The sequence below is a fragment of the Bos javanicus genome, chromosome X (genome assembly GCF_032452875.1).
Source record: "Bos javanicus breed banteng chromosome X, ARS-OSU_banteng_1.0, whole genome shotgun sequence".
NCBI lineage: Eukaryota > Metazoa > Chordata > Mammalia > Artiodactyla > Bovidae > Bos > Bos javanicus.
The window spans coordinates 140,219,131-140,236,066 of NC_083897.1; the positions used below are offsets into that span (position 1 = coordinate 140,219,131).

At 46.6% G+C, this 16,936-nt stretch overlaps 1 protein-coding gene across 2 annotated transcripts in view; it reads right to left on the reverse strand.

Moving 5' to 3' along the window:
• The window catches only part of STS (steroid sulfatase), a 166,448-nt gene that overhangs the window by 80,638 nt on the left and 68,874 nt on the right, over positions 1-16,936 (reverse strand). For both annotated transcript variants that reach the window (XM_061408208.1, XM_061408209.1), the window contains exons 3-5: positions 7,434-7,574; positions 4,312-4,433; positions 4,085-4,207 (exon numbers count right to left, since the gene is read on the reverse strand). In XM_061408208.1, coding sequence (XP_061264192.1) covers positions 4,085-4,207; positions 4,312-4,433; positions 7,434-7,574 — 386 coding nt within the window. The remainder of the gene's footprint in view (positions 1-4,084; positions 4,208-4,311; positions 4,434-7,433; positions 7,575-16,936) is intronic.

Sequence of the window (16,936 nt, forward strand, 5' to 3'; positions counted from 1 at the left end):
TATAGTCAGCAAAAATAAGACCAGGAGCTGACCATGGTTCAGATCATGAACTCCTTACTGCCAAATTCAGACTTAAATTGAAGAAAGTAGGGAAAACCACTAGACCATTCAGGTATGACCTAAATCAAATCCCTTATGATTATACAGTGGAAGTAAGAAATAGATTTACGGGACTAGATCTGATAGACAGAGTGCCTGATGAACCATGGATGGAGGTTCGTGACATTGTACAGGAGACAGGGATCAAAACCATCCCCATGGAAAAGAAATGCAAAAAAGCAAAATGGCTGTCTGGGGAGGCCTTCCAAATAGCTGTGAAAAGAAAAGAAATGAAAAGCAAAGGAGAAAAGGAAAGATATAAACATCTGAATGCAGAGTTCCAAAGAATAGCACGGAGAGATAAGAAAGCCTTCCTCAACGATCAATGCAAAGAAATAAGAGGAAAACAACAGAATGGGAAAGACTAGAGATCTCTTCAAGAAAATTAGAGATACCAAGGGAACATTTCATGCAAAGATGGGCTCGATAAAGGACAGAAATGGTATGGACCTAACAGAAGCAGAAGATATTAAGAAGAGATGGCAAAAATACACAGAAGAACTGTACAAAAAAGATCTTCACGACCAAGATAATCATGATGGTGTCATCAGTCACCTGAAGCCAGACATCCTGGAATGTGAAGTCAAGTGGGCCTTAGGAAGCATCACTACGAACAAAGCTAGTGGAGGTGATGGAATTCCAGTTGAGCTATTTCAAATCCTGAAAGATGATGCTGTGAAAGCGCTGCACTCAATATGCCAGCAAATTTGGAAAACTCAGCAGTGGCCACAGGACTGGAAAAGGTCAGTTTTCATTCCAATCCCAAAGAAAGACAATGCCAAAGAATGCTCAAACTACCGCACAATTGCACTCATCTCACACGCTAGTAAAGTAATGCTCAAAATTCTCCAAGCCAGGCTTCAGCAGTACGTGACCCGTGAACTTCCAGATGTTCAAGCTCGTTTTAGAAAAGGCAGAAGAACCAGAGATCAAACTGCCAACATCTGCTGGATCATGGAAAAGGGAAGAGAGTTCCAGAAAAACATCTATTTCTGCTTTATTGACTATGCCAAAGCCTTTGACTGTGTGGATCACAATCAACTGTGGAAAATTCTGAAAGAGATGGGAATACCAGACCACCTGATCTGCCTCTTGAGAAACCTATATGCAGGTCAGGAAGCAACAGTTAGAACTGGACATGGAACAACAGACTGGTTCCAAATAGGAAAAGGAGTCTGTCAAGGCTGTATATTGTCACCCTGCTTGTTTAACTTATATGCAGAGCACATCATGAGAAACGCTGGGCTGGAAGCAGCACAAGCTGGAATCAAGATTGCCGGGAAAAATATCAATAACCTCAGATATGCAGATGACACCACCCTGATGGCAGAAAGTGCAGAGGAACTAAAAAGTCTCTTGATGAAAATGAAAGAAGAGAATGAAAAAGTTGGCTTAAAGCTCAACATTCAGAAAACGAAGATCATGGCATCTGGTCCCATCACTTCATGGGAAATAGATGGGGAAACAGTGGAAACAGTGTCAGACTTTATTTTTTGGGGCTCCAAAATCACTGCAGATGGTGACTGCAGCCATGAAATTAAAAGACGCTTACTCCTTGGAAGGAAAGTTATGACCAGCCTAGACAGCATATTGAAAAGCAAAGACATTACTTTGCCAACAAAGGTCTGTCTAGTCAAGGCTATGGTTTTTCCTGTGGTCATGTATGGATGTGAGAGTTGGACTATGAAGAAAGCTGAGTGCCGAAGAATTGATGCTTTTGAACTGTGGTGTTGGAGGAGACTCTTGAGAGTCCCTTGGACTGCAAGGAGTTCCAACCAGTCCATCCTAAAGGAGATCAATCCCAGGTATTCATTGGAAGGACTGATGCTGAAGCTGAAACTCTAGTACTTTGGCCTCCGGATGTGAAGAGCTGACTCACTGGAAAAGACCCTAATGCTGGGAAGGATTGGGGGCAGGAGAAGAAGGGGATGACAGAGGATGAGATGGTTGGATGGCATCACCGACTCGATGGACATGAGTTTGAGTGAACTCCAGGAGTTGGTGATGGACAGGGAGGCCTGGAGTGCTGTGATTCGTGGGGTTGCAAAGAGTCGGACACAACTGAGTGATTGAACTGAACTGAACTGAAACATTTCTTATAAAATGTGAAGTGCATTAGTGAATTAGTGAGCGCCTCACACAAGAGAAAAAGTGATGGTGGCTTTATGACCAGATGTGGGAAGGAAGAGAAGGGTCCTTTTGCTCCCATGAGATTTTCCATGATTCTTCTGATGACCTACGTAGACCCAAGCTCATCAAGGGAAAGGGGAGAAGGATTCATTTCCTATCAAGGGAATAAAATCAATGGGCATGTCAAATGAGAAACATTCAGATGCAATTTTATTTCTGCCATGTAAGATGAAAATCTTTATCAATAGTATGGTGTGTGTGTGTGTGCGTGTGTGTGTGGTGGTGTTTGGTGTGTGTGTGCACAACTATGCATTTTTCTGTTATCTACCATATATTTCAACTTTCTGCCTCTGTGTCTCATCCATCCAACATCCACTCATTCAGCATCCTCCATTCATTCACGTATCCAATCACTCACCCACTGACCCACTCACCCCTTCATCCAGCCAGTCAGCATCCACTAGTCATCCACCCACCCATCTATGGATTCATTGTTCATCCATCCATCCGATATCCATCATCCACCTACCATCCATCCATCATCCATCCACCTACCATCCATCCATCCAGCATCCACCACCCATCTACCATCCACCCAACATCCATTATCCATCCATCCATCCACCCACCATCCATCCATCCGTCTATCCAATATCCACCATCCATCCATAATCCATCTACCATCCATCCATCCGTCCATCAATCTACCCAGTATCCACCATCTGTCTACCATCCATCATCCATCCACCCACCATCTATCCATCCGTCTATCCAATATCCACCATCCATCCATAATCCATCTACCATCCATCCATCCGTCCATCAATCTACCCAGTATCCACCATCTGTCTACCATCCATCCATCATCCATCTACCTTCTCCCATCCAGCATCCATTCATCCACCGTCCATCCATCAGCAACTACCATTCATCCAGTAGCCATCATCCATGTACCATCCATCCACCATCCATCCACCCACCATCCACCCATCCAGTATCCAGTATCCACCATCCATCTACCATCTACCATCCACCCATCACCCATCCATCATCTATCATCCATCCACCTACCATCCATCCAGTATCCACCATCCATCTACCATCCACCCACCATCCATTATCCATCCATCCATCCACTATCCATTCATCAGCATCCACCATTCATCCATTTATCTAGTATCCATCATCCACCTAGAATCCATCCATTGTGTATCCATCCACCATCCACCCAGCATCCATCCATCTCTCCAGTATCCACCATCTACCTACCATCCATCCACCATTCACCCATCCATCCAGTAGCCACCATCCACCCACCATCCATCCATCCAGTACCACCCATCCAGTATTCGCCAGTCACCTCCCATCCATCCATCATCCATCCACCTCTCCATCCATCCAGTATCCACCATCCACCTGCCATCCATCTATCCACCATCCATCTACCATCTACCCAGCATCCATCCATCCATCCAGCATCCACAGTTCATCCATCAGCCATTCACCCATCATCATCTCATATACTGAGCTACCTCTCCCTGTCTCTATCACCTGACTCAACTACCTTTCCATCTATCCATTTGTCCATCTGTCAGTCCATCTGTGTGTCTATCATTATCTACCTATCACCCATCCATCCATCCATCGACACACATACACACAGATACATAAATAAGGAGACCATCCACACATTCAAACACTGCATACAGATGCCTGCTGTTTTGATTTAGAGTTGGAATTGTTTCTTCCCTTTCTATAGCTGTGCAAGTTCTATCAGCCATGTCACCCTAAAGATGGCTGCGGTCACGCCCTCCCCACTCTCCCAACCACCCCGCCCAGATCCTCAGTCCCATACCTATCAGAGCTGTGGAATAGCCTTGATCCTTCAGAAGCTTGGCGAACGTAATCTCACTGGGGGGCAGTCCTCCAGAAGAGGCCGAGAAGAGGAAAACTCCCACTTGGGACTGAGACGCCATTCCTGAGCAATGTGAAATCCACCATGAAGACGGGGAGGACCATTATGGCTGGGAGGAGGACGAGGAGCGCGGTGCTGGAGCCAGCGGTGAGGGGGGAGGGCATTACCTGAGCGGACAGGGTACCGGCCGGTCATGAAGGCCGCCCTGCTGGGCGTGCAGAGGGGTGATGCTGCCAGGTGCTGCGTGAGCTTCACACCCCCTCTGGCCAGGCGGTCGATATTGGGAGTCCTGGAACAGAGACTCGTGGGTCATTCATCATGATCTTAAGAAAGCTTCTTTGGGGGCTTTGCACAGTGAGTCGCTTCTCAGTAACCCAGGGAAATAGAGCCATGTGTCTTGGTGGGAAGGGGACGACAGAGGATGAGATGGTTGGATGGCATCACCGACTGGATGGACATCAGTTTGAGCCAATTCTGGGATACGGTGATGGACAGGGAAGCCTGGCATGCTGCTGTTCGTGGGGTCACAGAGAGTCGGACATGGCTGAGTGACTGAACCACAAGACGTGGGGGGAAGGAGTGAAGGAAAGGGAGCAGACACAGCACCATGGCTCTGAGTAAGGACAAAACCACACTGAGGGCTCCACAATCGAGGTCAGCCCTCTCTGGGGTACCTCACTTGCCCAGGGCTCTGAGCTTCTGGTTTAGGGGGAAGAAGACGAGTCCTGAGAATGGGCTGCTGGGACCAGGGGGATGGAGATGTTTCAAGGTCTCTCTCCTTCTCACCTGTCCCTGCCAGTCGCCTCCGTATGCCCCCAAACGGGAAAGCTCTGGGGGCAGCCTGACTCTCCTCTTCCCAACCACAGCCAAAGAGAGGCTCTGAAGGAGTTGTCATCAGGCTCTGCCTGGTGGCTCAGACGGGAAAGAATCTGCCTGCAAGGCGGGAGACCTGGGTTCGATCCCTGGGTCGGGAAGATCCCCTGGAGAAAAAGGACATGGCAACCCACTCCAGTCTTCTTGGCTAGAGAATCCCATGGACAGAGGATCCTGGCGGGCTACAGTCCAGGGGGTCACAAACAGCTGGACATGACTGAGCGACTCACACTTTCACTTTTCCAGGGACAAGGGGGTGACAGGACCCCCAGGAGCAAGGAAGCAAGGGCTCCAGGTGCATCTACCAGGGAACTACCCGGGGTTCACAGAGTCCAGGGCAAAGCTGGAAACAGGTCAGGCCGTGAGTTACTCACACCCTCTGTGGACTCCAGGGTTTTCCCGCTGAAGCGATGCTCACGGAGGGTTTCACTTCGAGGATGGTGCTCTGTGCAGGACAAGCCATTCTGTGGCCTTTTCTCCAGGAAGGTCGTGGCCCCGTCACCTCGGAAAATCACGCCAGACTTCCCCGGCATGGGGAGGGGGAGTTCTCACAGGTCTGGGGCCACTCTGAGTGGTTATCTCATATCCTTTTAAAGAAGCCCTGGTCCCTGCCACTCTGCCCATCTTTTAGACTTCGGTCCTGACCATACATGGGACCCCCTGCGGCCTTCCCGTCCTGTGGGAGGAGCCTGCTCCACCTCTGGATGTCTTTCTATCCCCCATCTCAGCAGCTTCCATCACAGCATAAAAGCACGATGTGATTAACTGCACTCCCTTCCTGGCCTGTGAGATGGGACATGTTATCTGGTTCACAGCGGCCCCACCCTCCGTGGTTCAGTGCCCAGAGGCCAATCAGGTAACAGTGAAAGTGAAAGCCGCTCAGTCGTATCCAGCTCTGTGACCTCCATAGACTGTACAGTCCATGCGATTGTCCAGGCCAGAATCCTGGAGTGGGCAGCCATTCCCTTCTCCAGGGGATCTTCCCAACCCAGGGATGGAACCCAGGTCTCCCGCATTGCAGGCGGATTCTTTACCAGCTGAGCACCCAGGGAAATCCAGCAATACTGGAGTGGATAGCCTATCCCTTCTCCAGCGGATCTTCCCGACCCAGGAGTCGAACCGGGGTCTCCTGCATTGCAGGAGGATTCTTTCCCAGCTGAGTTATCAGGGCAGCCCATGGAATAGCGCATACCTCAGTGGACAAGATCGTTGTACTGCCCCGTGGTCTCAAACTCCTCTCCCGTTTATTACCTTACTTTATCCATTTAATTGTCAACATTTCCACTTGGCTTTGGCCTTATGTTACAAGATGCTGAGAATACTCAAATTGTATGTGTGACTAGTGCCTACATTGGCTACTGAGAAATCTATTTGGGGGTGTGATATTATAAAATGAAGCATGTCGTTCAGAAAGAGCAGGGTTGGGGAGAGGGATAAATTAGGAATTTGGGATTAGCAGACATACACTCTAAAACAGATAAATAACAAGGAGGTCCTGTATAGTATTGGGAACTATATTCAATATCTTGTAACAAACAATAATGGAAAAGAATTAGAAAACAGAATATACACATATATACAGAAGATATGTATGTGTGTGTCTATATGAGCTTCTCAGGTGGTGCTAGTGGTAAAGAACCTGCCTGCAATACAGGACACGTTAAGAGATAAGGGTTCAGTTCCTGGGTCAAGAAGATCCCCTGGAGGAGGAAATGGCAACCCACTCCAGTAATCTTGCCTGGGAAATCCCATGGACAGAGGAGCCTGGCGGGTTACAGTCCATGGGGTCGTAAAGACTCTGACATGGTTGAAGCCAGTTAGCACACAGCACACGAATGTGTGTATATATACATGCTAAAACAATATTGTAGATAAACTGTACTTCAATGAAAAGAAAAAGAATTGAATGCTAATATGGGGATCAAGATAGATTTAGGGTATTACTATGAATTTATTATTATAAATTCTTACTGTATAGCCCTTTTCTTCCTTTTGATAATTAGCAGACAGTGAACTTTAAAGACTTGATTGCAATTTTTTAAATTAAGACTCCTTAGTGGAATCAGTGCCTATTACATTAATAAATTTTAGGAATATCACGTCTGGTAGCATATCTAATATGAACTGTTGTTGTTCAGTCGTTAAGTTGTGTCCGACTCTTCCGGACGGTAAGAGAATTCCCTACAAGGGTGAAGAAGATGAAGCTCCTGCTTTTCGTGACCTCAGAACACCGTGGTTCATGTGGCTCGAGGGCAGTCTTGGTTTTCAGTGTCTACACAGAGCCACACGTGGCGTGCAGCTGGAGGGGAGCGTGGGCTTTGCACGTCTCCCGGTGGCCTGTGTTCCACGAACGCCTGCTGCCTGTCACAGGGCGGCCAGCCTGTGGAGGGGTCCTTGTGTTGACCCATCACCGCACCTGAGCGTCTTGTTGCCATAGCAACCGGGGTCCCCGATGCCAAGGTCGTCAGCCATCAGCAGGACGAAGTTGGGCTTTGATGCCGCCCGGCTCTGGGCCTCGCAGAGGAACAGCAACAGAAGCAGAAGGGTCATCATGTCCCTGCAAAGAGCGAGGGCAAGAGAGTCGTGAAGGATGCTGGCGGGAGGGACCGTTCTCCTTGTCTGGGATCCTCCCTTCTCCCCCTCCCCTTAGGAGAAAGGGTACTGTCCACCCACCCGCCCCGGATGGGACGGGATCCAAAGCAACTCAGACGACACGTGCGTGCTAAGTCGCTTCAGTTGTATCTGACTCTCTGCGACCCCATGGACTGCAGCCCACCAGGCTCCTCTGTCTGTGGGATTCCCCAGGGAAGAATTCTGGAGTGGGTTGCCCTCCTCCAGGGGATTTTCTCCGACACACGGACTGAACCCCAGTTTCTTACATCTCCTGCTTTGGGAAGCCTGAGACATCACGCAGAAAGAACCGCATCCTCTCTGCCCTGTGTTTGTTTCTACAACAAACAAACATTTCCTTCTCCCTGCACAGCGCTGACCTCTCCTTTCTACCTCAAACCAAAACACAGGCTCTGTCTGGAAAAATTAAAATACAGCCATCTCTTCTTCAAAAATGAAAACAATCATCTCTTTAAGGCAGGCTCTGTCGTCAGCTAAACGTTCTCTACTCTGCCCTGGAAAAACTACAGAAAAACAGGCATTTCAGGATAATCCAGTTGTCAATGTCAACCCCTTTCTAAAATTAGCCGTGACTGTCACCTGTGCCGGCAGCAGCTTTTAAAAGGGAAACCTGTAGACATGGGAGTGTCGCAAACCTTTCCAAGCTCAAGGAAGACAAGGTTCACTGCTCCAGCACTGGGTGCTAAGTTCAGTTCAGTTCATTCCAGTCGCTCAGTCGTGTCTGCGTCTTTGTGACCCCATGAACCACAGCACACCAGGCCTCCCTGTCCATCACCAATTCCTGGAGTCCACCCAAACCCATGTCCATCACATTGATGATGCCATGCAACCATCTCATCCTCTGTCCTCCCCTTCTTCTCCTGCCTTCAACCTTTCCCAGCATCAGGGTCTTTTTCAATCAGTCAGTTCTTTGCATCAGGTGGCCAAAGGATTGGAGTTTCAGCTTCAACATCAGACCTTCCAATGAACACCCAGGACTGATCTCCTTTAGGAAGGACTGGTTGGATCTCCTTGCAGTCCAAGGGACTCTCAAGAGTCTTCTCCAACACCACAGTTCAAAAGCATCAATTCTTCGGTGCTCAGCCTTCTTCACAGTCCAACTCTCACATCCATACATGACCACTGGAAAAACCATAGCCTTGACCAGATGGACCTTTGTTGGGCAAAGTAATGTCTCTGCTTTTGAATATGCTATCTAGGTTGGTCATAACTTTCCTTCCAAGGAATAAGCGTCTTTTAATTTCATGGCTGCAGTCACCATCTGCAGTGATTTTGGAGCCCAGAAAAATAAAGTCAGCTACTGTTTCCACGGTTTCCGCATCTATTTTCCAGGAAGTGATGGGACCAGATGCCATGATCTTCGTTTTCTGAATGTTGAGCTTTAACATTTGGAGCTAAGGGTACTAAGAGGTGGCAGCAAGCACAGCGGAGGGGTGAGTTCATCACACCCCACAGCAAAAGACCCCACATGCCACGGCTAAGACCCTGGCACCGTCAAATAAATACATAAATATAAAAACTTTAAAGGAACTGTGTCTTTAACTTCTGTATACATATTTCATAACATATACAAATGAGAGCTTGGAAGCAATTCTGTAAGCCTGCCCACCTCACTTTGAGCATCTCTCACTCTATCTTTATGACTCGGTCACCTTAAAAACGACAAATGTTCTACCTAGATGGCCATCGAGAGATGAATGGATAAAGAAGTTGTGGTACATATATGCGGTGGAATACTACTCAGCCGTGAAAAGGGACGCATTTGAGTCAGTTCTCATGAGGTGGATGAACCTAGAGCCGGTTAGACAGAGTAAAGTGAGTCAGAGAGAGAAAGACAAACACCATATATTAGGGTATGTATAAGGAACGTAGAAGATGGTGCTGATGAACCTATTTGCAGGATAGCGGTGGAGATGCGGACCCAGAGAACGGACTTGTAGACGCACTGAAGAGCAAGCAGAGGGTTGGAGGAACAGAGAGAACAGCGCTGACACATAGACATTATCACACGTAAAACAGACAGCCAGTGGGAATTTGCCGTGTGATGCAGGGAGCTCTCTGACAACCTAGAGGGGTGTCATGGGCTGGGAGGTTCAAAAGGGAGGGGATGTGTGCATCCCTATGGCTGATTCATGCGGATGTATTGTAGAAACCAACACAATATTGCAAAGCGATTATCCTCCAATTAAAACTAAATTAATAAAAAAAAATAATGTCTGAAATTTTACCTTAGTAGTCACTTACAATCCCACTGCACGAAAATTATTATCATAATAACCAGAACTTACTTTTCACCCACAAACATGGAGTAGAACAGGTGTTCCTAAAGATGTTTCAAGCTCTTAAAGGACTTAGTTGATAAAAGTACTTAAAATGAAATACAAGGGCTCTAAAATATTAAGAGTATATAGCACATTCATTTCTGAAAAAAATAGCAAACGCTCCTCCCTGAAAAAATTATTTTTCTGAACAAACTTCGTTTGGCAAAGAAGAAAAACAAAAATTTTTTTGAGAATGTTGCTATTTCTAAAACAGAATTATTCTGCAGCAGAGAGACAAAAGAACATTTTCATAACTAGCGGTGTAATTACATTGAATCTGTTCATTATAAGAAAATTAACACTGCTCTGATTTAATGGAAAACTTTACCACAACAACCAAAAAGTTTCAGATCTATTTGCCAGGTGCAGAAAAGGTTTCCTGGAAACAAAGAAAAACCTACATCGCAAACCATATTTTGTTTAGAAGTGATGCTGTTTTGTTCAATTTGAGCCATGTATCATCAATGATATTTCCTCAAGTGTCATCTACATAGATGAACTCTTTTAAAGTCAATAAGAAATACTGTCTGACGGAGCAGGAAAAATCCAATCTGAATACGTGGTCTTCTTAAAAGCTGTGGTTTTTCCAGTAGTCATGCGTGGATGTGAGAGTTGGACCATAAAGGAGGCTGAGCGCCAAAGAATTGATGCTTTTGAGCTGTGGTGTTGAAGAAGACTCTTGAGAGCCTCTTGGACTGCAAGGAGATCCAACCAGTCCATCCTAAGGGTAATTGGTCCTGAATACTCACTGGAAGGACTGATGCTGAAACTGAAGCTCCAACACTTTAGCCACCCGATGTGAAGAGCTGACTCATTGGAGAAGACCCTGATGCTGGGAAAGATTGAGGGTGGGAGGAGAAGCGGACGACAGAGGATGAGATGGTTGGATGACATCACCAACTCAATGGACCTGAGTTTGAGCAAGCTCCAGGAGTTGGTGACAGACAGAGAAGCTTGGTGTGCTGCGGTCCATGGGGTCGCAAAGAGTCGGACACGACTGAGCAATCGAACAACAACAAATTGGTGGAATCTTAATTTAAAAAAAAAGATACAAATGGGCTTATTCGCTTAGATTTCTAACATTCAGTATGAAGGAATGGGCCAACATTTATAAGCTAGTTGGAGAGAACGAAAATGCATGAGGAGAAAACAACAGAATATGAAGCATAAGCTTTGTAGCAGAAGAGAAAGGGAGGGATTTGGAAAAGGCTTGACTTTTTTTTTTTTCTTTTTTAAGATTTTTTAAAAAATTTGGACCACTTTTAAAGTCATGTGGGATAAATGCTCCCTGACCAGGAATCAAATCTGCACCCCTTGCAGTGGAAGGTGAAGTCTTAACCACTGGATCACCAGGAGAAGGCTGGTGATATTCTTCTTTCCATCCTGATATTATCATCTGTGCTGTAAATACCAGAAGGCCTCTGGGAACAACCTAAAGGCTTCACCACGAGGGTGAGAACTGTGCAGCACAGGCCACGTTTTGAGAAGAGAAAGAGGAACATCATTTGACCTATTAGCATCGGGGCTTCTCAGGCGGCTCATCAGTAAAGAACCCACCTGCCAATGCAGGAGACATCGGAGACCTGGATAAGATCCCTGGGTCTGGAAGATCCCCTGGAGAGGGCATGGCAACCCACTCCAGGATTCTTGCCTGGAGAATCCCACGGATGGAGAAGCCCTGGCGGGCTACAGTCCATGGGGCTGCCAAGAGTCGGACATGACTGAGCACGCCCAGGATCGGGGCCAAGCTTAATGGCTGTAACAACCAGAGTAGGGTCACGAGCCAAAGACGGCTCCAAACAAGTAGGATGTGTGCTAAGTGCAGGGCCAGCTGCCACTCCCAACCCCACACTCCAGCAAAGCCAGCGAACCCCTCCACACTGGAGCCATTTCAAACAAATGATCCTGAGCCCAGCCATCCGTCCAGGCAGGATGGGGGTGCCCCCCTCCCCAGCCCTCACACAATCACTGATGTTCTTTTCGAGATTATAAGCAAGTGCAGAGAACACTTATTATAAGCAGATATAAGCAAGTGCAGGGAACACTTACTATAAGCAGATATAAGCAAGTGCAGAGAACACTTACTATAAGCAGAAGGCAAAGGCCTTTTTTAAAAAAAGACTTTGGTAGTTAAGATAGTGGTGCAGCTGAGAGGCACGGCCTAACCACAGTCAGGATATTCTCCCAGGTATAAAATCCAGCCAGAGAAAGTTGTTGTCATTTACTTGCTCAGTCGTGTCCAGCTCTATGCGACTCCATGGACTGTAGCCCGCCAGGCTCTTCTGTCCATGGGATTCTCCAAGCAAGAATCCTGGAGTGGGTTGCCATTTCCTCCTCCATGGGATCTTCCCGACCCAGGCATCAAACTCACATCTCGTCCACTGCAGGCAGGTTCTTTACCACTGAGGCCTCGGGAAAGCCCAGCCAAACTTAACTAGGTTGAACCTGTCCAAAGTGATGGAACAACCACATCCTTGATTGTAAGTCTGCACAGAATCCTCCTTGCGGCGTGTGGGAACTGTGAGCTGGCCTGACATCCACAACTACACACCTGGATCCTCCAGCAAACAAGCCTGTGTGTTCGGATGTCTGCACAGCCATCCCTGGCTCAGAAGGTAAAGAATCTGCCTGCAATGTGGGAGATCTGGGTTCACTCCCTGGGTGGGGAAGATCCCCTGGAGGAAGAAATGGCAACCCACTCCAGTATTCTTGCCTAAAGAATCCCATGGACAGAGGAGCCTGGTGGGCTACGGTCCAAGGGGCTGCAAAGAGTCAGACACGACTGCAGTGACTTAGCAGGCACTCCGTCTTCTCCAGTCCTCTGCTTGTCACTGCTAACTGAGTTTGCTCATGTCATGGAAATGTTTGAGGACCCCACCAAGAGAAACCGCACATGTCTGCAGAGGTGATTTGAGAGCAGGGTGGTAGCTGTTATTTTTCGGAATAAAAACACAACTCCTGAATAATGCAGAAAAATCAATCAGCAACTCTTAAAAATGTGCTTCCTTTTCATGAGGGAACAGGTGTCATTTTTAATAAAAATGTTAAGCTATGAAAATGGATTACAGGAAAAGAAAATGAATTCGCTTGCCAAAGCCACGCGGATGAATTATCCTCTCTGATAACTCAATATGTCTGCGTCGTAGATCAGATAATAAGTACATTCACAACATTTTTCAGCCTAACTCTGGTTAGTTCTTCAACTTAGAATTGATATTCTACTCAACAGAGGGACATCCTTGCCTTTTCTTTAGTGCTCCTGGATTCTACCCATCTGTATTTACTTGCAGTGGAAAATAAAAGCTTGAATAGCTGATAAATGGGACAAGATGCTTTAATCACCGTATTAGGGTGAAACATTTGCAATAGCCATTTTTTATTAAAATGATGGACCAGGACTTCCTTGGTGCTCCAGCAGTTAAGAATCTGCCTTCCAGGGGCTTCCTGGGTGGCTAGGTGGTAAGGAATCTGACTGCCCAGGCAGGGGACACGGGCTCAATCCTTGGTCTGGGAGGATCCCACTTGGCTCGGAGCAACTAAGCCCGTGTGCCCCAGCTACTGTAGCCAACACGCCCTAGAGCCGATGCTCGGCCCCAAGAGACGCCACGACAGCAAGAAGCCCGCACAACACAAGGAAGAGTGGACCCCGCTCACCAGAGCTAGAGAAAGCCCACACACAGCAGTGATAACTTGGTGCAGCCAAAACCAAAATCAGTCCAGTTCAGCCGCTCAGTCGTGTCTGACTCTTTGGGACCCCATGGACTGCAGCACACCAGGCCTCCCTGTCCATCACCAGCTCCCAGAGCTTGCTCAAACTCATGTCCATTGAGCCTGTGATGGCATCCAACCATCTCATCCTCCGTTGTCCCCTTCTCCTCCCACCTTCAATCTTTCCCAGCATCAGGGTCTTTTCCAGTGAGTCAGCTCTTCGCATCAGGTGGCCAAAGTATTGGAGTTTCCGCTTCAGCATCAGTCTTTCCAGTGAACACCCAGGACTGATCTCCTTTAGGATGGACTGGTTGGATCTCCTTGCAGTCCAAGGTCTCCCAAGTTGCAGTCAGATTCTTTACCATCTGAGCTGCCAGGCCGCTCACCAAGAATGCTGTAATGGGTTGCCATTTCCTTCTCCAGCTTTCTTTATAGTTCAACTCTCGCATCCATACATGACTACTGGAAGAACAATAGCTTTGACTAGACAGACCTTTGTTGGCCTTCTCCAACACCACAGTCCCAAAGCATCAATTCTTCCCCACCCAGGGATCGAAGCAGGGATAAAGCTAGTGACTCCTTGCCGGGGTCCAGCCCCAGTGGATCCAGGGAAAGGCAAGTTAGAGAGCCCTTTCTCCCCTGTGATCAATCATCTGAGTCATTTGGCCTCTTGGATCTATTTCCTTTGAGATGCCCTCACCCCATCTTCCCACCACTCTGCTGAATTGTCTAACATAGGATGTGTTCCCACAGTTTCTGTTTTGTTCTCCAAATGTATGTTTTGTGAAGCATCCTTGATTTTGTAGCTGACTGGTTGTTTGATGGTTGGTTGGTTGATTTTTTTTTTTTTTAGTCTTTTTATTCCAGTTCTTTCTTCTGCAGATGCCCTTCAAAGGCATTCTGGTTCTTAGCTCTCCTCTTCCAGGGCATCTTTCCCCCCAGTCACTGGGTCTTAGCTGAAATATGCAGGATCATTACTTGCATCATGTGGGCTCTAGTTCCCAGACCAGGGATTGAACCAGGGTCCCCTGCATTGGGAGCAGAGTCTTAGCCATTGAACCACCAGGGAAGTTCCCGGTTACAAGTCTTGCTTCTAACTTTACATTTGCTGTTAGGCTATGACACCCGTTGGCTTATGTGACATTGCTGATGGCCCATCTTTTAAAAAAATTTTATTTATTTTGAAATTAAAAGACGCTTGCTCCTTGGAAGGAAAGCTATGATCAACCTAGAAGCATCTTAAAAAGCAGAAACATTACTTTGGGTTGGGAAGATCCCCTGGAGAAGGGCATGACCACCCACTCCAGTATTCTGGCCTGGAGAATTCCATAGACTGTATGTCCGTGGGGTCACAAAGAGTCAGACACGACTTAGCAACTTTCACTTTCCCCAGTGTTCTTGCCTGGAGAATCCCACGGACAGAGGAGCATGGTGGGCTACAGTCCCTGGGGTCGCAGAGAGTCGGACACGACTGAGCGACTAAACGACAGCAGGAAACAGGACATAGATTCAGAAGTCGAGGGCATGTATCTCCATATGGAACAGACTACTGCAGGTTCAAAATGGTAAATGAGAACAGACCTTTCACGGAATCTTTGGACCCTTAATGTCAAGTATACATCCCACGCACATGGTGAATGGTGGGGACAATGGAAAACACATGTATACTCAGTCGTGTCCAACTCAGAGACCTCGTGGACTGTAGCTCGCCCGGCTCCTCCATCCATGGGATTCTCCAGGCACGAATACTTGAGTGGGTTGCCATTTCCTTCTCCAGGGGACCTTCCCCACCCAGGGACTGAGTCCACATCTCCTGAGTCCCCTGTGTTGCAGGCTGATTCTTTGCCCACTGAACCATCGGGGAAGCCAAAACGATAAATCAGTTCACTCAGTTCAGTCGCTCAGTCGTGTCCGACTCTTTGTGACTCCATGGACTGCAGCACACCAGGCCTCCCTGTCCATCACCAACTCCCGGAGTCTACCCAAACTCAACGTCCATCGAGTCAGTGATGCCATCCAACCATCTCATCCTCGTGATAGATAAGTACCTGCTATTCTAGACCAATGTGAAGTCACAGGTATTAAACCCAAAGAGGGATCTTTAAAAAGAAGCTATTCCATAAATGGTAAACTGGGGGGCAAATTTGAAAGACAAAAGAAAGTTCAGCCTCTCCACATTTTATTTTATTTACAGTGCTATGTTAGTTTCTCTCTACAATGAAGTGAATCAGCCACATGTATACATATGTCCCTTCCCTCTTGCCCCTCTCCCATCCTCCCATCCAGCCCTCGAGGTCATCACAGAGCAGCCCGGTGCTATACAGAGGCTTCCCACTAGCTGTCTATTTTACACACGGTCATGTATATATGTCAGTGTTACTCTTTCAATTCATCCCACCCTCTCCACCCCGTGTCCACGAGTCCATTTGATGTCTGCATCTCTATTCTTGCCCTGCAAATAGGTTCAGCTGTAGCACTGTTTTCGACTCTACACATGCGTGTTAATATAAAAATGTTTGCTTTTCTCCTTCTTAGTTCTGAGGTCTATGCTATTTTAAAAAAATTTATTTATTTTAATTGGAGACTAATTACAATATTGTAGTGGGTTTTGCCATACATTGACATGAAGCAAAACCCACAAGTAACTCATGAAACGGCATCTACTCGTGATTATAAATGTACGTTAGCTTATGCATTTGATCAACCCCCCACCCTGAATATCAGACTTTAGTGATAAATAAACTTGAAAGATGACTAGAAGCAATGGGCTCCCCATTCATCTGATATGAAATATTACACAGTTAAATTCACTCAGCAAAAGCCGTCAGGCTCTGGAAACAAACTAGCAGGAAAAAAAAAAAAAATCAAAGAACTAGAGACTTATGTATAGTTAATAAAAATTTCAAATTCTAAGAAACAACACATGTTTTAAGTTATGAAAGCGGGGGATTAGGAAAACATAAAATGAATTCATAAATTTCCATTATGCTTTCAAATCCAGAGGGGATTTTAATAAAAATAGAGAAACAAAGCACTGTAGCGAAAAGCAATATAGAGATGCTGTTAAAGTTGATACATAGTAATACAATGGTATAGGTTAAAATAGTATTATACCAACTGCTCATTGGCAATAGATTATATAATTCTAAAACCTGAACACTGTACTCCTAAAATTATAAAAATCTAACTACAGACATTTTATTGCTACCAAGGCCTTCCAACCTTTTACAGAGGAAAGGAAAGAATTACAGGCTGTTGT